The sequence below is a fragment of the Pituophis catenifer genome, unplaced genomic scaffold (assembly GCF_029215685.1).
Source record: "Pituophis catenifer annectens isolate HBS135680 unplaced genomic scaffold, rPitCat1.0.hap2 SCAF_3, whole genome shotgun sequence".
Lineage (NCBI taxonomy): Eukaryota > Metazoa > Chordata > Lepidosauria > Squamata > Colubridae > Pituophis > Pituophis catenifer.
In genome coordinates this window covers 190520462-190544096 of record NW_027256883.1, presented here as the reverse complement: position 1 = coordinate 190544096, position 23635 = coordinate 190520462, and the positions used below count along the sequence as shown (strand labels likewise).

At 39.8% G+C, this 23635-nt stretch overlaps 1 protein-coding gene across 1 annotated transcript; it reads right to left on the bottom strand.

The window, feature by feature from the left end:
• Positions 1-7752: 7752 nt before the first annotated feature.
• On the bottom strand, positions 7753-23283 carry MATN4 (matrilin 4). The gene is made up of 7 exons (XM_070939994.1): positions 22782-23283; positions 20424-20546; positions 18509-18631; positions 16192-16605; positions 10003-10155; positions 8722-8826; positions 7753-7811 (listed from the first exon to the last, which is right to left on the bottom strand). Exons 1-7 carry the CDS (start codon positions 23266-23268, stop codon positions 7753-7755), a joined length of 1464 nt encoding a protein of 487 aa, XP_070796095.1. The 5' UTR covers positions 23269-23283.
• Between the last annotated feature and the right edge of the window lie 352 nt (positions 23284-23635).

The window sequence follows — 23635 nt, the reverse complement described above, 5'->3', positions numbered from 1 at the left end:
GAACCGGAAGGCCCGAAAATCAGCTGGCCAGCACATGCATGCGCACTGAAGCTGAGCTAGGGCAATGCTCGTGTGCCCACCAATGTGGCTCCGCGTGCCACCTGTGGATACATGTGCACAGGGGCCTTCAAATCCATTTTTGACTCCTGGCAATTGCCTGGAGTTGTCCCTGACATTTTCTTGGCAAGATTTCAGAAATGGTTTGCCATTGACTACTTCCTTGGGCTGACAGAAAATGACTGGCCCAAAGTCATCCAGCTGGTTTTGTGCCTAAGGTGGGACAAGAAATCCCAGTTTCTTGATTTATGTCCAATGCCTTAACTATGATACCAAACTGGTATTTGTAAGCTATCCATTTAACTGTTACAAAAACAATCCTTTTACCCTTGTCACTACACTTTAACCCAAGGGCACCTCTAAGACAACTCCTCTCACAGCCACCCATCAAGTTCCCAAAAGTGGTTGTTGAATTGTCAAGTTTAATATGATAAAACTGTCATGGAGAAATGTCTATGGAGATTCTCAGTCATCCAGGTCATGTTGTTTCAAAGGTGCTTTTTCAAAAGGCAACTGGACTATGTTTCTGTGCCTTGAGGAAGAAGAAGGCAGCACTTCCCTTCGTCCTTGAGGGGAAAAAACATGGCCCAATGTCCCTTTTTATTCGTATCCATTTCATGTATTCATAATCATGTTTATACTTTTTATTGCCTTCTGAAAAGGCATCTGTGAGACTGTCATGGAGAAAATCTATCTGTGTGATCATGAAGAGTTGACAGTGGCTTGATGGCATATGATCATATATGATAAATAGAGAAACTCATAAAATACATACTGGATGCCATTAATTTGATTGAATTTACATTTAAATGCAGTTCAAACAATGCTGTTTATATCTGGCCCTATCAGGTACTTGGGTTCATTGCTGAGCACAACTCTCAACAGCCAAACATGGCCTCAGCCTGAAAAAGACTAGGTAGCCCTGTCATAAATGGGGGATATGAAAATTGTAAATAACAACTATGAGAAAGTGCTACATAAATGTTTGAGAAAGGTGAGTCTCTCAGCATCACTTTAAATGCTGAAATTTTTATGAAGTTTTGACTATCACATATTTAATCTATTCCCTTTTACAATAGAGTTCCACCCGGTAGTGAATTCCTCTTACCTTCGCTACCGGTTTGGAACTGGGAGCATGTGCGCGTGTGCGCTTGCTTTGCTCGCGGCGCTTCTGTGCATGCGCAGAACCTTCTGTATATGCGCAGAGCAACAATGATGACATCCGGGCGAGCGAATGGAGCTTCCTGCTGCCGCCACTACTGGTTCGCCCAAACCGGGATGAACCGGTAAAAACCCACCACTGGTTCCATCCCAGTGATCCTTCTATTGGTCTTCTATCCCAGCCTGCTGCTAGGCACATTTTTGAGATGGTGGGGTAACTAGGAAGCATGAGGCAGGGATATATTTTTTATGCCAGCTAACTGACTGGATCTAATCTGTTTCTGGAGTCAGCAAGAAACTCGCCAACTTTAAAAAGATGATATTAATACAGAATATTAAATAATAATAATTCTTTTCTGAATCAATTAGAGTTGTACGATAACCAGGAGAGGAACATCTGTACATCCAACCCAGTAAGTACAATAGGCTGCCTGGCCCCTCCTCCTTTGTTCTATATTTGAATATATTATCAGCACCAGGGGTGGGTTCTACCTACCTTTACTACCGGTTTGCAACGGAGCCGTGCGCATGCAAGTGCAGAAGCTTCTGCACATGTGCAGAAGCGTTTTCATGACATCAGGGTCAGTGGACGGGGCCTCCTGCTGGTTTTACTACCGGTTCTATAGAACCGGTGCGAACCAGGGGCAACCCACCACTGATCAGCATGTTAAAAATTAAAGTTTTTTTTATTGCAGAATGAAGATATGTTAAGGTTTTCATTAATATAGTACAGAAGACAGACATTAAGACTATATTTGTTTTTCCCACCCAAAACTGCTTAACTGTACAAAATTCAACTCCAATCTTATTCTATTATCTTCCTATAACTTTATAACTATTCTATTTCTATTCATATTTAATCTATCTCCTTATCTTCTTGTGACTATAACTTTGTTGCTTGTATCTTTCGATTTATATTGTTTACTTAGTATCCTAGTATGATTGATGTTGATTGCTTATTTAGTATCCATGACTATCACTAAGTGTTGTATCTAATGTTTTATAATGAATGTGTTTTTACAATGACTATGATAATGAGAGCTTATGCACCGGAGACAAATTCCTTGTGTGTCTAATTACACTTGGCCAATAAAGAATTCTACATATAAAATTCTATTTCTATATTCCTACAATGTTATCTAAACTGTTTCTTTCTTGTTCCTTTCCCCACAAATCTTCAGCTTTTGCAGCCAATCTCAGCCCATTTCCATGTGAAAACCCTTTTCACTCCTTTATATACTACTGAATGCCATTTTCTCTCCTGCCTCCCGCCAAAAGCATTCACAATCCTGTTTCTGGAGCTGGTTTGTAGAGCTCCGCATCCAAACTCCTGCACACCATGGGCTTGGTTGGGTTTGCAGACTTGCTTGGGTTTGCAGATTCTACTCGATGGGTGTCCAACTTTGGCAACTTTAAGATGTGTGGGCTTCAACTCCCATTCCCATGGCTGGCTGGGGAATTCTGGGAGTTGAAGTCCACAGGTCTTAAAGTTGCCACCCCTGTTCTGGTTTTTCTTATTTTGTTTTCCTCGCCCTGCTCTCAGCTCTACCTTTCAGCAGTCCTGCAGCTCCAACAGTTGAAGTTTTCTCTTGCTTTCTGAAGACTAGTGTGTAATATTTGCTTTTGGGTCACAGTCTCCTTTTCCCATGTTTCTGCTGTCTTCTGGTCTTGACTCTTTTTCTCAGCCCACACACATGCTTGTTTTCAGTTCTCTAATTATAACAAAAACTCTCCAGTTAAGGAGAGGGTGTGCATATTATAACCATCCTTCCTAGATAGCACTAAAACTCTGCATCCCTGGAATTAAAAATACCTGCTCACTCTCCCACGTATGACTGTACAGAAATATTTAGCAGTGTTTTTTCTACATACAAATTGTTTATGAGGGCACAAAAGCTCTAATGTCTAATGTCTCTGGATGAATCCCTCCTCTGTTTAAGGGAGATGGCAGAACCTGACTGACCTAATCATGGCTTGGAAAGTAAACAGGATTAGTATTTAAATGGGGGAGACAACTGAGAAGTTTTTTTAAAAATCCCAGAAGGCAATGACAAACCGCTGCCATATTGTTGCTAAGAAATTTATTTTCTTAGCAAAGTTATTACAAGCTGCTGATCCTATGATTGTAGTGAGAGGTTTGAAGATTTATGATAGCAGAGGGATGTTTCTGCACAATCCAGAAAGATTTTTTTGACTTTGATGTGATATCCTTTGATCTTGCAGTTGGTTTTCAGATAGGGAAGAACAGTTTGTACTGATTTTTTTTCAGAGGCTCTCGCATTTTCTTATTGCTTAATTTATTACCTTTAATTAGTTCACAGCTGTATTTTTGGGTTCCAGAGTTTCTGCTCCTAAAATTTCTCATCTGCTTATATATCTCTTCCAACTATGGTGCTCTTGTGGGCAGTCAGTACAAGAATCAACCATAACAAGCAGAGCATAGCAAAGAAAGCAAATTTGCATTAAGCTTTATTTACATGATTTGTTTTAGATTTTTTTTCTTTGTCTTCAAAATCATTTTAGGTTCCTTAAGACACCTTGTTTGAATTGCTTGATTCAGAGCTACCAGCAATAAAACTTATACAGCGGTGACTCTTCCTCTTCGCCATCTTCTTGGACTTGAGAGCATAGTGTACATTATGAACAACAGGCTCTATCCATCTCATTGGGAAATCATGGGGATTAAATGTCCCATTCAAGGTTTTCACCCAGAGGTGGGTTTCAGCAGGTTCTTACCAGTTCTGGAGAACTGGTAGCGGAAATTTTGAGTAGTTCGGAGAACCGGTAATAAAAATTCTGACTGGCCCCACCCCCATCTATTCTCTGCCTCCCAAGTCCCAGCTGGAGAGGAAATGGGGATTTTGCAGTATCCTTCCCCCGGAGTGGGGTGGGAATGGAGATTTTACAGTATTCTTCCCCTACCACACACACCAAGCCACGCCCACCAAACCACACCCACAGAACCGGTAGTAAAAGATTTTGAAACCAACCACTGTTTTCACCTGTATTGCTCTGCCTGTATTACAAACCTGTATTGCTCTGCATCTGGATGAAAATATACATTTCTAGCAGTGGAGGGCAGGTCCTTTCACTTTTTACAAGTTCTCATTCATTTGGCACAGTCAAATGCTTCAATTGTCCAGTTTTCCAGAGCATGGAGAAAGAGTTGGTGCAGGAAATAAGATTCTTTCTTGGCATTTCCCAAAAGAGGCAGTTTGGGTGGAATAATTATGAAGTGGTTTTGCATGTAGCGGATATTAAAGCTGTGCAATGCTTTGGAAATATTTCATTAGAAAGTATTTCGGAGTGCAAATGTAGTTTTGTCTGCTACTCATTAAAGCCTCCATGTTTCTTCCTGGAACCATGTGGCCGCTCTCTGCAGCTGCTGCTTGATCCCACACAGCTGCTTAAAAGAGTTGAAAGAAGATGCTAAATTCATGTTCCTATGTCCTCCAAAATAAATCCAATTTTGTAGTCAAATTGGAAATGTTGCACTGTTTTTGAGCGTGCATTGAACATACATGAACTGTTTGCAGTGTTATACCCATATGGCAGGGGTGGGCAACTATGGCCCTTTTATGACTTGTGGACTTCAACTCCCAGAATTCCTGAGTCAGCCAAGTTAGCTCAGGAATTCTGGGAACTGAAGTCCACAAGTCATAAAAGGGCCATAGTTGCCCATCTCTGCCATATGGTGATTTTCCATGAGTATGCAGATGTTTACAGGGTAACATAGTTAAAGATTCCTCCTGTCTAATTTTTGCACTTAAGACAAAGTTCCATTAAATATTTAAGGATGTACAATAATATACTCATTGGAAAAGAGCCGGATGTTGGAAAAGATTGAAGGCAAAAGGAGAAGGAGACGACAGATGAAATGATTAGGTAATGTCATTGATGCAGTGAATATGAATTTTGGCAAACTCTGGGAGACAGTAGAAGATATCGCAGTGGTGGGATTCAGCCAGTTCTGTCCGGTTCAGGCAAACCGGTAGCGGCGACTGCGGTAGGCCCCGCCCACCAGCCCGGACATAATGCCGTCCTGTTTAGCCATGTTTTGGAAGCCGTGCGCATGTGCAGAAGGCACGCGCATGAGCAAAGAGCATGCATGGAAGGCTGAGCATGCGCTGAAGGTGGGCGCTCACATTTGCGAACCGGTAGGGAAGGTAAGTGAATCCCACCTCTGAAGATATGCTATGGCATTCTATGATCCATGGTGTCGGAAGAGTCAGACATGACTTAGCAACTGAACAACGATAATATAGCTGGTTGCTTCGCTGCTTAACTTAAAAGTTTTAAAGCAGAAGAATTTTCTGTTTTTTATTCATGTATTTAAGCTTACTTTACTGTCAGAAGTGGTAGAGAGTGATATCGTTGGGGTGTTGTCTGCTTTGCATCGTTCCATCACTGAAGTTTCTCTGACTGCTCATATTTTTCTCCTGGCTTAGCTACCAACCATAGCACCTTGCACAACATAAGTAAAACATGACTTCAGTCTGGGAAGTAAATGTGCCTGTTCACCTTGTGGATCTGCTTTGATAGCCATCTGGCTAAGGATTAAAGGATTCAAAGTCCAGGATACTTGGAAGAACCAGCTTGGAGAATATTTAGATCTAACGTAATACATTCTCTGTATATTTGGCATTCTTCTATTGAACAGGAGAGCATCAATCACTGACAGCATGTTTGTCTCCACATGGATGCATCTGTGTATTCATGAGGAAGGGATTTGATTATTATCTCTTTTATTCATTAAACATGAAACTCAGTCAACTGATCATTTAAGAATGTGTCACAAATACCATTGACTGGCACTAATGGTTGATAGGGTTGCTGCTAGCGTCCTAGGTATCAACCAAGTACCTTCTTATGTAAAATATATGATGTTCCGAGTAGCGCAGTTTTTTGCAGTTCCGCTGGTGTTATTGCAGGAAGCTGCAATTTCTTGAAGTGTTTTATGAAATTCTTGGACATGATACCAAGTGCCCTGATGACAATGGGTATCACTGTGACATGTTTCATCCATAGCCGTGTAATTTCTATGGCCAGGTCGCGATATTTCATGATTTTTTCCAGTTCTTTTTCTTCGACTCTGGCGTCTCCTGGTACTGCGATGTCAATAAATTGTATGTTTCGGTTTTTGACAACTGTGATAACTGGCGTGTTGTGTTCCAAGTGACGATCCGTCTGTATTCGAAAGTCCCACAAGATCTTCACCTTCTCATTTTCTATAACTTTTTCCACTTTATGTTCCCATGACTTTTTGGATACAGGTAAGTCGTATTTTTTACATAATGACCAGTAGATTAATTTAGCAACTCGGTCATGTCTAGCTTTGTAATCAGTTTGTGTGATTTTGCTGCATTCACATATCAAATGTGATACAGTTTCGACTATTTTATTATTATTATTATTGTTGTTGTTGTTGTTGTTGTTGTTGTTGTTGTTGTTGTTGTTGTTATTGGAGTAAGGATGTCCTTTCTGCTGACCCTGAAACTTTTGTTCAGCTTATTTATATATGTAAAATAAAGAATTATCCAAATATAAATTATTTTCACATATTTCTGATGGAAAGAAGATAGGAAGAAGTAAGAAATCAATAACAAGTTTATTTATCAGGATAAAATTTGCATATAATAAAAAGACATTTAGAAAAATTATTACCCTTGCCCTCTCTTAGAAACAAAGGTACATACATATATGCAGACACATATAGAACGTTTAAAAGAATTCACTGATTTTTTAAAAAGGGAAATCTTGACAAATTCTTCAGCAATTCTGTCAAAGTCAGGGTGGGCCTAGGAAACGTCACAATAACACTTTTTTGTTTTGAACCAACTCATTTTAGTTGATGATTTAAATAAACATCTACTTTCAAAAGCAAGGATTCTGAGACAGAATGTTTTATTCAAGCCGCCCTCTACCCTGGACACTTCCAGGTGTGGTCAAACTACAAGATGCTAGCTGGGAATTCTGGGAACTGTACTATCAAGAGATGTAGAATCTTCCTGGGTAAAAAAAACTGTTTATTAGGAAGAGTCTGAAGGTTCAGCTGTTCACAATGAAAGCTAGTAAAAAAATCCATCAACACATTCTTTTGTTTGGGGACGTTAGACTGTGATTCTGTCTCTTCTGAAAATATAATTTAGCAAGGAATTGCTTCCTGCTCCCATTTTGCAAATCGAGAGTTCTGGGTTCAAATTCCTTTTTAAAAAAATCAATAATTACTGTACAATCCCAGCAGCTCTTGAAGACGTTATATACTGTATTTCACTTCCTTTTCCTTCTCTGAAATGTCCACTCTACCAAAATTCAATCAGTTTCATTAGAGTTCCATCTCAATTTACCAACTTATCTTACCAAAAAGGGGGAAAAAAATGTAAAAAAAAAATTTTTATAATTTAAACAATCTGGAGGAAAAAAGAGTCCCACTCAAGATCCTGAGCAGATAACCATTGCAACCACTCTTGATATGCCAAGGATGAAGTATAGGAAATTTCTTTGCCCAAAATATAGGGTATCTTTTCATGACAATCACTTTTTGTTGGCAATCTGGTTTTCCAAATGATCGAGTCTGGCAGTCATCTGAGCAAGTGCTTGCATTAAGGAAGCCAAAAAAAGAAATAATGTGAAGATACACTGAAATGTTGGATGGCAGGGAACATATCTCAGCTGCAAGTCAGGCAATTCTTTTTTTTTCTTCTTCCTTAAGTTTCCTCAAAGTGGAAACACATCAGTGGTGACATTCACATTTTTTCCCTACCGGTTCTGTGGGCGTGGCTTAGCAGGGGGGGTCCTGTGACTGAGTGGCATGGCTAACTTGATGTCACTCACGGTCACGCCCACTCAGTCACAGGACACCCCCCCCCCGACCAAGCCATGCCCACAGAACCCGGTAGAAAAAAATGTGTGTATGAGCACGAGAAGGGCTCATAGTGAATGCTGTGGCAGAAAGAAGCTGAACTTTTCTCCCTCCATTCACAGCGGAGCTGCTGCACCCTTTATGGTTCCCCCCAGCCCCCTCCCTCCCAGGGACTACCTTAAAGGGACAGGCTGCAGCGGCCAGAAGAGGTGAGCGGCGACCGGGAGAGCAGGCAACCGGGTGGGCGTGAGTGGGGCCAAGCAGGGGTAATTTTTACCAGTTTGGCGAACTGATTCAAATCATCCCTACCAGTTTGCCCGAGCTGATCCAAGCTGGTCAAATTTCATCCCTGAAACACATCATTGTAAGCACTCAACTGTATTCAATCCCTTACCCACTGAACCTTTCCTCTTTACTTGTTGTATTAATTCCTAGAAGTTTAGCATACGTTTTGTACCTTTATTAAATAGTTTATTGAACAGTTCCCTAAATTTTCATTTTTTTTAAATACTCGAAGACATTCAAAGTAAAAAAAATCAAATTTTGCTAAAAGGGTAAGTTTAAGCAACTTTCCTATTTAATTTAAATTCCCAATTTCTCCAATCACACATTCTGTGCAAGTTACACTATTTAAAGGATATTTTTATTGGTGAGGTCTTGAAGGATTTCAATAGTGTTTGACTGGAACTGGACGAGAGCTGCACATTCACATGGGCTACGGATTTCAGTTGTTCCTGTGCCCTCCTCTGAAATAAATACCACAAAATTCATTAGAAACATAGAAATTCAATCCTCTATGCATGAATCAGAAGCCCCAACACCCTAGGATAGTAATGGCGAACCTTTTCGGCACCGAGTGACCAAACTGGAATGTGTACGTGCATGTGCACGAATGTGCACACATGTGCCGGAACACTGGAGTGCCAGAAACCTGAAAACCAGATGGCTGGTGCGCATGCACATGTCCAGAAGAGCACCTGGCGACAGCGTGTGTGTCGACAGGGCTCTGTGTGCCACCTTGGGCACCCATGCCATAGGTTCACCGTCATGGCCCTAGGACAATCTTACATAAATTGATCTTATATGCCCATTTTGGAGGGTTCACACATAATAATAAGCTTTAATTTATTTTAACCATGGTCTTCTTCAACCGTAATCCTAATAACTCATAGTTGAAAACCCATAAAGATGTTGTGCTTATTTAAGGACTCTGAAATACATTTAATGATGAGTATTTTTGTATGTATATTTATACAGTACATGTAATAAGATTTGCCCAAGGCTCTAATTATGGTGCAAAGCAAATTTGATAACCATTCTTTGCTGTTTCAGATTACAACATCATTTTGTAATGTTAAGTAACCTAGGACAAGATATACAGATACAGATTAATAGAATTGGAAGGGATCTTGTAGGTCATCTAGTCCAACCCCCCAGCCAAGCAGGAGACCCTTACACCATTTCTGACAGATGGCAGTCCAGTCTCTTCTTGAAAGTTTCCAGTTATATAGACCAGGGATGTCAAACTCGATTTCACTGAGGGCTGCATCAGGGTTGTGTTTTACCTTGGGGGGCGGGAGGGGAGTGCCAGAGGGCACGGCCAGCTCAACGTCACTCGTGTCAGGGGCACCTGTGGTGGCTCAAGTGCTCTGCCAGCAAAAATGGGCTCATGAGCTCCATTTTCAGCTGCGATGGCCTCCTATAACCCTCTGCCAGCGAAAAAAAAGCTCAGGAGAGCCACGGCCAGTCCTTTGCTGTTTCCAGGATGGCCCCGTGTGCCAGATCTAAGCACCCCATGGGCCAAATCCAGCCTGTGGGCCTTGAGTTTAATACCCCTGATATAGACCAAGATGCAAAATGGACAAGCTACCCCTGGGTTTTACTGGAACATGTCATCTAAATACTTGGCTGTAATATCTTACCTGGGCAGATACTGAGTTTGAGATTGTCAACTATATGAGTCATGGTGTTGAAATCTGCTGAATATGAAAAATGTTGATCCACTGGCTCAGAAGCAATTTCTCTCAGCTCTTCCTCGACAGCTTTACCAACGCCAACTGCAAACATAGTGATTCCTGCAGATCCATCAACATACAGTAAATTTCAAGTTAGGTATCTATGCAAGGAATGGCAGCCTGATGCTTCAGGCTATGGTCAACCATTAATTCTGTTTTTTACATCCACTGGAACAAAGGAGTAAATAAAATTAAGTTTCCTTCTCATGACACTTCTCCCAGGAAGAAATAGAAAATTGAAGCTTTGGGTGATATAAGTCTGTCCACTTTGCACTCTCAGCTCACAATCTCTGCCATCATCTTCCTTCCAAAATGCTGGCTGTTCCAATAAGCCAAACTTAAAAGACTTTGGAGGATTCAAGCAGCTGTATCTGATGGGATTTTGGACCATAGGAGCCTCAATAGGACAATTATTCCTATCTGTGACATGAAGATTTTGATTAAAAACTTATGACGGGTCAAATATTATACTATTGAAGGCACCATAATATATTCTTGGATTGTAGTTGCTGTAACTTGTGGTTTAGATGGGAATGGGAGCTCCTTCACATTATCTAGATCACTGGTTTTTCAAGAAGTAGCTAAATTCTGCTAAGTATAGAGAAATGACAAATATTGGCTTCTTCTTCTAATATATTTTAATATGGTCTTATGGAAGCCAAGCCAGGTTTTAAAATATTTTTATCTTCACCAGCTCTTTTATCCCACTGTGAATGGGATTGAAAATTGGGAGTTTGTGCATTAATGCCATTGTACCCCTTGTCTTCTGAAGAAAGCTGATTTAGGTAGTATTAGAATCATTCCCTTTTACAGGAAAGTGTTGCAACTCAAATGTCAGAAAAAGTTCAAAATGTTTTTCCTCCATTGTTGTTGTTTTTTAAACAAACAAGCAATCAAAACCCTGGCAAAACATGTACAAAAAAATGCATTTAAACACAGCTATAACTGAAGACATTTAACTTTATATATACATGAATATATTGCGACATGCATACATGCATATATTCTAAGTGGATTAGAAACACATGCTGGTGTCTTTAAATTGAAGCATTTGTGTGAATGTTTATTTTAAACTGCACGTTAATTGGTAAATGGGAAGAACAGATGGGAAAAAAGCTGACACATATACCCCATTCTTCAGAAATTATTTCCTTGCTTGCTTGTTTGTTAGTTATATCAAACTAGTAAAGAAGGCTTAGAGATGCTCATTACGGATCTAAAAATAGTGAAAATCTTGGCTTAATGGAACTAGCACTTAGACTTATGTACATACCGCTTCACAGTGCTTTCCAGCCCTCTCTAAGCAGTTTACAGGGTCAGTATATTGCCCCCAACAGTCTGGGTTCTCATTTTACCTATCTTGGGAGGATGGAAGGATGAGTTATGTTAAATACTAAGACAATGCTAATATCAACTACCATCCTTAATGAATTCACTGCTAACAAAGAATAGAAGATAGTAAATAATGTTATTTCCTTTGGTTTAGGAATAGAGAAAGATGAATAATGTGTTGGAAAAGTAAAGATAACAGCAAATTGGATATTCAAATTATAGATTTAGAAATAGTTGCTAAGAGTACGATAGAAACACCAATAAATCAGCTCTGGACCAAATAAAGGCTAATTGTTTCTCTGAGTCAATAATTTGCAAGGAGAGATTCCCACTTTGGATATAGAATGCAAATACTTGATGTAGTAGAAAAAATAACCATGTTTGGCCAGACTGAGGGGAATAATAGGGTGGATGGACATGTGGAAAGATATCACTTAAGCATCCATGGAAAAGCTGAAAATTGTCATTGGGGCAAAACAATATAGGGGTTATTTGTACATACAGGTTGTCCTCAACTTACAAGCAACTGTTTAGGATTCCAAAGCAAGAGCCATCTACATTGAGTAGTAGCAATATAGGAACATTATCACTTTAGTGACAATAGCAAAGACATTATTTCATTCTGCACAGGAAAAGGCACTGGTGTTATCATTCTTCTATTTTACTAACCAAAAAACCACACATGGATGGACTCTATAAATTTATAGTGTCACTGTTAAGCAATTGATGATATAAGTGACAGATTATAAACACCTCAGGTTGGGTGCTACTCAACATGCTACAGAGGAAAAGTTGAGGTTGTTTTGGAGTACTAATGGCACTTATGATTGGCTAAATTAGAGCCTTATCAATCTCAAATTGCTGACATTGCAATGCAGAAAAAAGAAATGCAAAGTTGCAGAGGACACAGAACGTAAAAAGCATGAACATGGGAAAGCTAAAAGATCAAATATGGACTAACTACACATGGACATTTTAGGCATCAGTGAATAGAAATGGGCTGGAATTGAACACTTGGAAGCCCACACTGTTTACTATTCAGGGCATGAAAGGCAAAGAAGGAATAGTATCACTTTCATAGTCAGGATCAGAGGTGGTATTCAGCCGGTTCGGGCAAACTGGTAGCGAAAATTTTGAGTGGTTCGGAGAACTGGCAAATACCACCTCTGGTTGGCCCTGCCCCCACCCTCCTGCTCGCTGCTCACCCTGCCTGCCTGGTTGCCACCCACCCTGCCCACCAGGTTGCCGCCTGCCCCATATCTTGCCTTCGCCATGCGGCCCAGCTAATCTCCGCACCTCACCTCTGCGCCTCGCCCACTCTGCTCACCACAGGCAAGCATGCTGCCTGCTCATCCTTCGCCTTGGATCGGGACCCAGGGATGCACCATTCCCCAGCTCCAGCCTTGCCTTGGAGCCTCCACCCCTCGCTGTTTGCCTCAGCTGGGTCGGGGAACCATTCCTCTGCTCCGGCCTTGCCCTGGGCCTTCACCCACATGCCGCAGCCCCCCTCTGCCCTCAAACTACAGTCCCCCAGGCTGAAGCAATTTATTCAGCCTGCAGCCTGCTGAGCTAGGCCGAAGGGCTGGGGGGGGGCATGGGCACAGGAGGGCCAAAGCGGTTTGGGAATGAACTAAAGTCCGGATGGTTCTACCTGTAAGAAGTCCCATCCGGAAAGCGTGTGCATGCATGCACAGAGGCTGTGTGCATGCATGCACAGAAGCCATGTGTGTGCATGTGCGCATACGCATTTTGAACTGGTGGTGGAATTATTTGAATCCGACCACTGGTCAGGATGGATATAGCAAAGACGGGTATATTACAATCTGTAGCTGAACAATATCAATTAGACTTCATGAACAACCCTTCAATATGATGATTATCTAGGTTTATTCTCCAATCGCTGATCAGAGAAGGCTGGTGACTTTTGTAGTTTAGTAGTTGCAGGATCCAGTCTGGTCCCAGTGACTGACTCAGATTGGATTCTGCAACATTATCCAGGGACATGTGTATTTGCCTTCATTCGTGAGTTTAGTAGTCATGTACAATTTGAAACTGACAAAACAAGATGTGCTGCTTGTGGTTAAAAACAGCTGAAACCAGCAAGGAGGGAAATGTAGATGGACTGTATGGCCTAGCAAACAGAAATTAAGCAAAGAAAGTTTTATCAGTCCAACAACTTCTTAATTGCTAACATAATTTTCAAACAACCAAAATGACACATACATACAGCTGGGTGCCCAGAAATTAAATTGACTTTTATTTATACAAGGAGGTAAAAAAAGAAAATAAAAGCCTAGTAATAGCAGCAAAGCCATTCTGAGTTATCCTGAGGTAAGATGGGTGGCCAATAAATTTTACAAACAAATAAAGGTGTAGCCAGGGTCTGACGATAGAATAGATCGTGGCTGTTGTGTGCCACCTGAGATCACAATGTGAGATAGACAGCCATATAAATTATTTAAATGAATAAATAAGTGTAATAACTATGAAGATCTGAATCATGTACACAATGATCTTCCCCATGAGACTCTGAAAATGAAAGTTAGAAGAAGAATAGAAGGAGTATTGAGACTTTTAAACTTTGGAGAAATCTCCTGGGAACGCACACCCAAGAAAATAAATAAACGGATCACAAAACAAATCAATGCAGAATACTGACTCAAGATACAAATCACCAGACTCAAATTATCATATTTTGGACATATGCAAAGAGCCAGCTCTTTTGAGAAATCCCTGTTTACTTTGACAAACTTAATGCTTTTGGATATTCTTGGGGGAAAAGCAAGGGTAGAAAGTCTGGATCAGCTTCAGTGAGACATAAGGAATTTGAATCCAAAAATAACACTGGCAATGGACAAAATATTTTTTCCTTAATTTTGGGTTCAACTGCAAAACATGAGCTGTCTATCTACTTCATCACTTAGAATTTTAATAATTGCCAAGAAAGCAGTATCAGTGTCTCACGGTTTTTTTATATACTGTTAATCTGAAACTCTTATACATTTTTCCTTTGGCAATAACAGGAGGAAATTAGAGAATTGGTTAATTAGCCACAAACGCCTGGCTCAAAAGAGATGGAAGCAATATAAGGAAACACCATCAGTATGCACATAGTTGCATACTAATAATTGTTACTTTTAAAGAAATAAAATAGGAGGAGATATCTGAGAATCACATTTAGACCAAGTAAGTATGATAGGACTAGACCAGGATTTAAAACTTGTTAGAATAGAATAACAGAGTTGGAAGGGACCTTGGAGGTCTTCTAGTCCAACCCCCTGTTTAGGCAGGAAACCCTACACCACTTCAGACAAATGGTTATCCAATCTCTTCTTAAAAACTTCCAGTGTTGCAGCATTCACAACTTCTGGAGGCAAGTTGTTCCACTGATTGTTGTATTTAACTCCCATCATCCCTGATCATGGTGAATGAGGAACTAGAGTCCAACAGCATCCAGCTGTTGCATTCCACCCCATGCCCAACTGGACAATCTAGTTCTAAAATAATGGCAGTGTCCTATTTTCCATTTAAAATTTAAAAAAGGCTTGTCTAAATTTATATAATTGAGTCTTTCATTACTTGATATTCTCTAGATATGTTATGCGCCTCTCATAAATTTCAGCTGGAATGCTGGGTAGGATTTTTGAGAGTTAGACATCTGGAAGACCATATGGAAACACTGTGAGAACAGTAACCTCCTAATTATTTTATTAACTCCTGACATTGGAAGCTGCAGATAAGTTCTTTCTACCGCTGGATAAATGATCAACATGCTATGCAAAGCTTTCAAGAAATATTTTAGTTTGAAGGCCTAACAGTAAAGCATCATTTCTGAGCTCTTCTGGAGATGATAAGAATTCCATACAACAGTTTCTATAGTTGGAAGAGCAATGAAACTGCTGACTGAGGTGTTAAGAACTGCACTGCTTCTATGGCACAAAGCACCTCAATGATGTGAAACCAAACCACTTCACACAAGCTTAGTTATCAAGCTGTTGTTCAAAAGAAGGCTATAATTTAGTATATCTCTGTCATGAGTTATAGCAAAATGTGTCCATTTGGGAGGTGTTCTCAAGGATTAAACCAGTTCAGAGCCATTTATTATACTATCTATATCACTAACATCTATGCAATTATGAATAATAGTGTTGCAATCCATTAAACACATTGTAAACATAGAAAGAGCTGACGTGTTATAGAATTTAAAGTACCGCACTATGATAGGGCAAATCCAAGCACAATTACACCATCAGCCATGGAAACTCAGTGGTTTGCTATGGGGCAGTCCTTCTGTTGCAGCTCAAGTTCTCTTGCATGGTTGTTGATGTGAAGGAAAATTGGACAAAAGAATCAGAATTAGGATAACAGAGTTGGAAGGGACTTTGGAGGTCTTCTAGTCCAACCCACTGCTCAAGCTCAAGGAGACACTATACCATTCCAGACAAGTGGCTGTCTAGTCTCTTCTTAAAAGCCCCAGTGATGGAGAACCTACAACTTCTGAAGGCAAGCTGTTCCACTGATTAATTGTTCTCATGGTTAGAAAATTTAAATTTTTAATTTAATTTTAAATTTGTTATTAATTTATTAATTTAAAATTAAAAATAAATTTGATTTTTAAAAAATTTATTAATTTAAAATTTAAAAAATTAATTTAATTTAAAATTAGAGAGCACTATATATACTACCTTCAGCTCCTGGAGGAAAGGCAAGATATGAACCTAACAAACAATGCAAATATATCACACTTTCCATTAATTGCCTTACCTGATTCTTTTGCTTTTCTAGCCCATTCTGAGATGTCATCCTGAGAGCGTCCATCCGTAAAGACCAGGCCAATTCTGGGAATGTTCTGAGAAAGAGGCCGGGCACCTTCTGCCTCAGAGAAGCTGTGTTCCACCATGTGCTTGAGGGCCAGACCAGTCATGGTGCCCTTTTCCATGTACTGCACTCTTTGAACAGCTTCCTTAACATCATCTGTTGTTGTGAATTTGTTGAGTGGGAACTCAGTGCGCACTCGGCTAGAATACTGAACCAGCCCCACATGGGTGCCGTGAGAGGACACATCCAGGAAATCCACTATCTGATTGACAAATTGTTTCACCAGCTCAAAATTCTGGGGCCGGACACTCTTAGAGCCATCAATGACCATCACCAAGTCAATGTGCCCAGCCTTGCACTCTATTGCCCAGGGAAAGAAAAAAAAAAGGCTGAGATGAGGCAGTTTTGATTTTGACTTCAAAGAAAGAAAAAGAAAAGAAAGGCAAGTCCCTGTGAGCCTGGGAACCCTTGGCAGATACTGTAGCTGCCTCCTATAGCAGAGAATTTCCTACCAATCTTGTACTTCTTGCCCCAAAAAGCTTTGGAGGTTCTCTCTCAAGTTAGCATTCAAACGAATGTTAGCATGCAGGTCGGATACATTTAGTGTTCATAAAATGACCTGAAATTTTAATTCAACTGTAATTGCTTAGTTCATTTACAGTAACTAAAAATGTAATGCCTATGGTCCTTCATGCCTTTCCCCACTAGAAGGCCTCACTCCTTAAGTAGTTCCTTCTTCTGTTTATGGATCTCTCTGGAAGCAGCAAAGAAGTCTGGGATGAAAGGTGTGCCAGGAGGTCATAATGCAAGTTTTGTAGCTATTTACTTGCATCAACCATCACAATAATAAAAGGTGGAATTTCCATCATGATGTCACAACATGAATTATTGTCATTTTCGGATTATTGTGACCTACGGGTAGTCTTTGATTTACAATCATATATTTAGCTACTGTTTGAAGCTACAATGGCACTGAAAAAAGTGACTTACAACCAGTCTTTGCACTTAAAATTGACACAGCCTCTCCATGGTCATGTGTTCAAGACCCTGGCAACCGGCATGTATATATGACTGTTCCAATGTCCTGGGATCATGTGATCACAATTTGCAACCTTTCCTGTTGGCTTCTGATAAAAGTCAATGTGGGAAGCTGGAATCCACTTAATGATCATATGATCCACTTAATAACTGTATTGACTTGCTTAACAGCCATGCAAAAAAAGTTGCAAAATCAGGCATGACTCACTTACCAATTGCCTTGCTCACCAACAGAATTTCTGGTCCCAATTGTGACCATAATTGAGGACTATCTGTATTATTGCTTCTGATCTTTTTGTGTTCTTCTTTGTCACAGAAGATATGGTTGTTCCTTTACCTACCCACTGAATACCAGAGTAGGGATGAAGCAGTGGTTCGAATTCACCTTTCTGGAAGTAAGTTGGTTACCGCAGGGCACCGGCTTCTCAGTTAACCAGGGAAGTTCACATATGCCAATAGGATTCAGACCACTAATACTACAATCCAATCAGAACATGCGAAGCCAAAATAGTCAAGACAGTTCCTCTATCACTCACAGAGGCGGCTAAATAAAAAGGACTCCAAATACAGACTCACTGGCATAACTTAAATCAGATTCTCTGCATCCAAATTACTGGAATTTTGTCTGACTTTCTTTCAGACACTAGCTCATATTAGATCAAACTTTGTTTTTCCTACTAACCCTTTGGGGTTGCATGGGAACTACAGTATATCTGTCTCTAACTCTAGCCAAGGCTGATATATTGAATGTGCTTTATACATCAAAATCTTTGCGTGTCCCTTCATTGAATTGTACCCCAAGCTTTCTGCTAGTTTATAGAGGAATCAAGCAGTCCTTTCATTCTTTCACCACAAATCCTAAAAGCATTTCTCAATCTAATGTATATTTGTCTTCTTCAAAGCCGTGGTGCTTACTCTGGGACATCCAATAAGCTCCAGAAAGTAATATAACTCTCATGATGGTTTTAGGTTTTTAACAAATCATTTATGATTTGGTATGCTGGCCTAAAATGTCTCCAAGGATCAGAAACACATCTCTGAATTCAGTTCAGTAAAAATACTCACTAGCAAAAGTGATGGCACTCATTCAAAATGCCACTCACTCTTTGTTGTCTGCTATCTCTGGAATAATCTCTATGGCTACTTTTCATGAGATGCTTAGCTAGGAAAAATACCCAATACATTGGAGGAACCTTTTATCAAGCACAAAGACCTTGGTACTCACTGTTACAGGTCTTCTTATCTGCCTGCAGTTGCTGACCTTCTGGGCAGACACAATGGTAAGAGCCAGATGTACTGAGACATTTAAATTCACATCCATGCTCTACAGTATTGCAGAGATCATTGGCTGAAATACCAATAAGAAGCATGTCATGTATCACTCAGAAAATATACGTATTTTGCCAAATAGGGTAGCCTTTATATGTGTCAAACTACAGTTGCCTTCCTCCACAGTCAGAGTGGAAGTAGCTGCATTATGACTGAATGGTGACTTGTGCAGTACTGTAATAAATAGAAGTTGTTTTTATTGTTGTTACTCCTGGTTTTCTCAAAATATCTTTCAGATACAAACATGAGTAAGTCTCTAACCAATATCCAGGTTGGTTCACCTAAATGTATAGGGACCATCCGTTCTTTATTATAAAAGATATCCTTTATTTCAGAAAGTTGTCCTTTAAATTTGTTTAATTACTTATTTTCCCAGTTTTGTTCTTGAATTTTCCTTTGTAAAGCAAAGTTATAAACATAAACAATTATTTTTCTTATCCGTTTGAACTTCTTTCAGGTTCGGATCTTTTTTTTCAAGTTTGTTCTTTATTTTTATTTTTATTTTCAAGAAAATGGAGTCACCGTATCTATAGGTAGTGCTGAAATATCCTATCCGTAAGAGCATGGTAAGAGACACCCCATACAAGTCTCATCACTTGTACAAAAGTGTTCCCCACATTTTATTTATTTTACAAAGTGCCATAACATCTGCTCAGACAACTTAGGGCAGTATATATGATATAACATAATCATTGCAACACAACCACCACTACCCGCCAAAATCATACTGAAAATGTTTATTTATTTATTTTTATTTATTTATATTTAAATTTATATTAGGAGGAGAGGAGAGGAGAGGAAGCTTTTTAGGGAAAGTTGGGCTGCCATAGAAAAGTCTGGCCTTGTAGCCCGTCTACCCTTCATCTCTCATAGAAACAGACCCTCTCTCAGTCAACTCACAGGATGGACAGAATCATTCTGAGAAAAATGGTTCCTATCTTTCTCAGGTTCCTAATAAAACCTGTATCATAACAGGGTAATTATTGGCACTTTAAATTGGGCCCAGAATCCTATCAGCAAACAGTTCAGGTGTTATTCTGAATAGCAGGTTTCATCAACTAACATAGTCATTCCATTCTGGACCAGTTTCAGCTTCTGAACTGCCTTCAAAAGTAGCACCAAGTAAAGCACACTGCTACAGTCCAAATATTTGGTGGTAAGGAGTGGTGGTAATTCAGTGCTTCTGGGAGGACATAAGTGGCATACCAGCTAAAGATGGGCAAACATAGCCATATTTTCTATCTGATGTTCAAGCAGATGTTGTGAGAAATCCCGACCATGGATCTGAAGTTTCAGGAGAAGGATGACCCCACCTAAGCTAATCCTATAACCAAGGTTTCTTAAAAACCCAGAATTTTAAGACAGACAGTATATCCATCTTGCTAGAGCTTGTTTCTTTCCACTCAGTCCATCAGAGGCACCAAACATTGGTTCAAGATTTCCACAACATCTCTGGCTAGGCATGGAGTGGTGATATACCATTAAGTACCATCAACCTACTGATGATACCTCTCCTGAAACCAAAAGATTATTTCTAACAGGGATTTTGTATAGATGAAATATTAAACACATGAATAAAATATTTCTCAATGTTTCACAATACTCCAAACTTTTAAAAAGCAACATTTGTATGACAGTCATTTATTATTAATCTAGAGCACCAGAATCATATTCATCACTCGAGTGGATGGCTATTTGCACAGCTCTGCTAGCCTAATTCCACAGACAGAATCATTTGGCCCATTTAAGCATGTGCTACATGTGATAGATTAAAGCATACAAAGCCACAGCCAGCCATATATCAAATGTACCTTGGCACGTCTTGCCATTTGCCTGCAAAGTGAAGCCATCACGACATCGGCAATAATATCCATTGACTATATTAACACAGTCATGCTGGCAACTGTGGTTGTTGAAATTGCAGAAATTGATCACTGAAAGAAGAAAGAAACGATTAGAGGACCTCACCACCTATGCAATGAAACAGCCTGCGTTGTTGATTTAACACAATGGCTGAACTCAAGATCCAGCATTTGCTGCAGACATTTGCCTTTCTGTAAGATGGCTCCATTTCCTTTACATCAAACAACACGGGAATAAAATACAGAAGAATATACAGTATTTAATACAGTGTGGAAAGCTTGAAATGTCCCAGTTGTTGAACTATCTCCTTTTCCTTGGCTGCTGGGGAATTCCAGTTCAACAACATCAAAGGATCCACAGATTCTTCTCTTTTGTATAGTTTGAGGACAGAAAAGATCCCAGCATTGCAATGCTGGGGTGACCATTCTCACTATGCCATCTTCTTGCTGAAAATTGACCCTCCCATACCACCCAAATTTCAACAGAAGCTACAGAATTGTTATTTCTCCCTATAGCTGCTGAAGCAATACAGAGTTTACTCACTGCTACAGGTCTTCTTGTCTTGGTTAAGCTGGTAGCCTGTCTGGCAACGGCAAATGAAGGTACCTTGTGAATTAACACACTGGTGCTCACAGCCATGTCTCTCGTTAGCACAAGCATCAATGACTGCAGGAATAAAACAGAATTCAGAGTCTGAACTTCAGAGAAAAATCAAGAGGAGTGTTTCCTACTGGGAAAGCTAACAGAGACCCCAATCCCAGTTTTGCAAAAAGAGAAAAAAATGCCTTAGATACAGATATATGTTCTAGTTTATTACTTTCACATTAGCTATAAGCATTTATTTCTGTCTCCCTTCGCTATTTCCATTAACAAAGAGCTCATAGAAATGCAGCATCAGATAAAATTTCCAGATGATACAGCTTCTAATTTTTTCTTGTACGACTCAGCAGTTTTGTAAAACCAGTGTCATCCAATGACACCTGTCTCTGAACCACAGGTTTTTTTAAAAAATGGTCTAGACTCTAGTTTGTTTAACTTACTAGCTAGAAGATACTGTATATAGATGAGCACTGATTTCTATGAACACTATGTTGGGTACCATAACTAATATATAATCAATAACTATTAAGTGTGTGTGTGTGTACTTCTGGGGCCCCCAGCAGATTATCATTTGCATCAGTAATCATCTATCTCATCCCATTATGACCACTAGATCACTTGATCATCTAGATATTTTTAATAAAAAAAATGCAAAGCTAGCATGCTGCAAAGTACCAGCCCCCATAACCAATGGATCCCACAGCCATTATGATAAAACAAAAATGGCAACCAAATAGCAGAATAATAGTTAAATGTTTTTCCTCGGTGCAGAAAAACAACTTTGTGAGTGCTCACAACATGGTTTCAAAATTTCACCCAACAGTTAAATAATCTATTACTCTTACTTGAGCATGTTTTTCCATCTGTGTTAAGTTTGTATCCTGGTTTACACTGGCAATAAAAGGAGCTTGGGATACTGACACAAGTGTGCTGGCAGCCATGATCAAGTTCTGTGCACATATCAACACCTGGAAGAAGTAAGTTTGCATATTGAGAAGGAAAGATGTGCTGCAAACTGTAATATTGTTAAAGCGGCGGCGGAGTTCCTGTGAAAGCATATGGCTCCATTTAAATTTCTTTCTCTTTAGCTGGAAATTTGGATAGAAAAGATCCTTTAGCAGTATTTCTCAGCCTTGGCAATTTTACGATGTGGGGGCACCAACTCCCAGAATTCCCCAGCTAACATGGAACAGTAGAAATGAAGCAACAACCACAACATAAACATAGTAATGGCAATAATCCCCCCACCCCCATACTTATATACATATTTCGGGAATAAGTTATTTGAAACCAAGAATGGCTGCTGAAAAAGTGGATTTTTGAGATATTTAATCAGTGCATATGCCCACTTTGAAGATCACAAACACCTCAAAAAGGATCTATAAATAAATATTAGTGTTACTGTATAGGACATGCTTTATTTTTGAACAGTTTTGATTGAAAACCCTCCACAAAACTTCACTCCTGAGTGAAAAAAGTCTGTTTCGAGCATTTGGGAAATGTTTGAAATAGAGCTGTTTTCCAACTGAAAATATTTCCAAAATGCTCAAAACAGATGGACCCACACTTGAAACACACTTGAACACTTGGGATTTCAAATTTAATGAAGCTTTCGTATTCAAAAAGATTTGCCCACCCATGGTAAGTAGAAGGAAAATAAGGAGGATTAAAATCAGTCTCAATGCAAGCTTTATTCCTTTACTCACCGCATAACTTGTCCTGGAACTGCTTGCCAAACTGTTGGATAAGATCAAAGGACTCCACCAAGAAGACATGTTCCTCCAGTGGGGGAGAGGCCATGGCCCTCAAAGAGTTCATGTCTGCCCGCTGAACACCCACAGCATAGATCTCAATGCCAGCAGCTCGTGCCTGAGTAGCCACTTCAGTGACACGGTCCTGGGGCCGCCCATCCGTTACAATCACAGCCACACGGGGAATCTTCCTATGAAGTGGCCGGGCCCCGTTCTGTACGGTAAAGGCCACATTCATGGCGTATTGAATGGCCAAGCCTGTCATCGTGCCTTGAGCCAAGGGGACAATGCTATTGATAGCCTTCTCCATTTCAGCTCTGGTGAAGAAAGACTTGAGAGAGAAGACGTTCTGGACTTGGCTGGAGTATTGGATCACTCCAACCCGTGTGGCGTTTGGTCCTATATCCAAGTTATGGATGATATCAATCATGAAGCGCCGCATGGTCTCAAACTCATAGGGACGGACACTGCGTGAGCTGTCAATCACAAAGACAATATCCAATGCACGAGTTTTACATTTAGTTTCTGGAGGAGGAAAAAAAGATACAACTGGCTTAATCATCGTGTATACTTTGAAAAAGATATTCCTTCTTTATTAATTAAGATTGTATTTAGACTTTTTTTAGTGTATCAACTAAAGAACATGAATGATATGTGGCACAAGCATACACACACACACACACACAAGCTGTAAAGACTTTTAAAACAAGACTACAGATTTGTCACTCCAGGTAAAATACCCTTAAATGGAAAGTAACACTCAGTACAATTCATTCTTCCATTTGATAAATAAACACTATCCTTTAGAA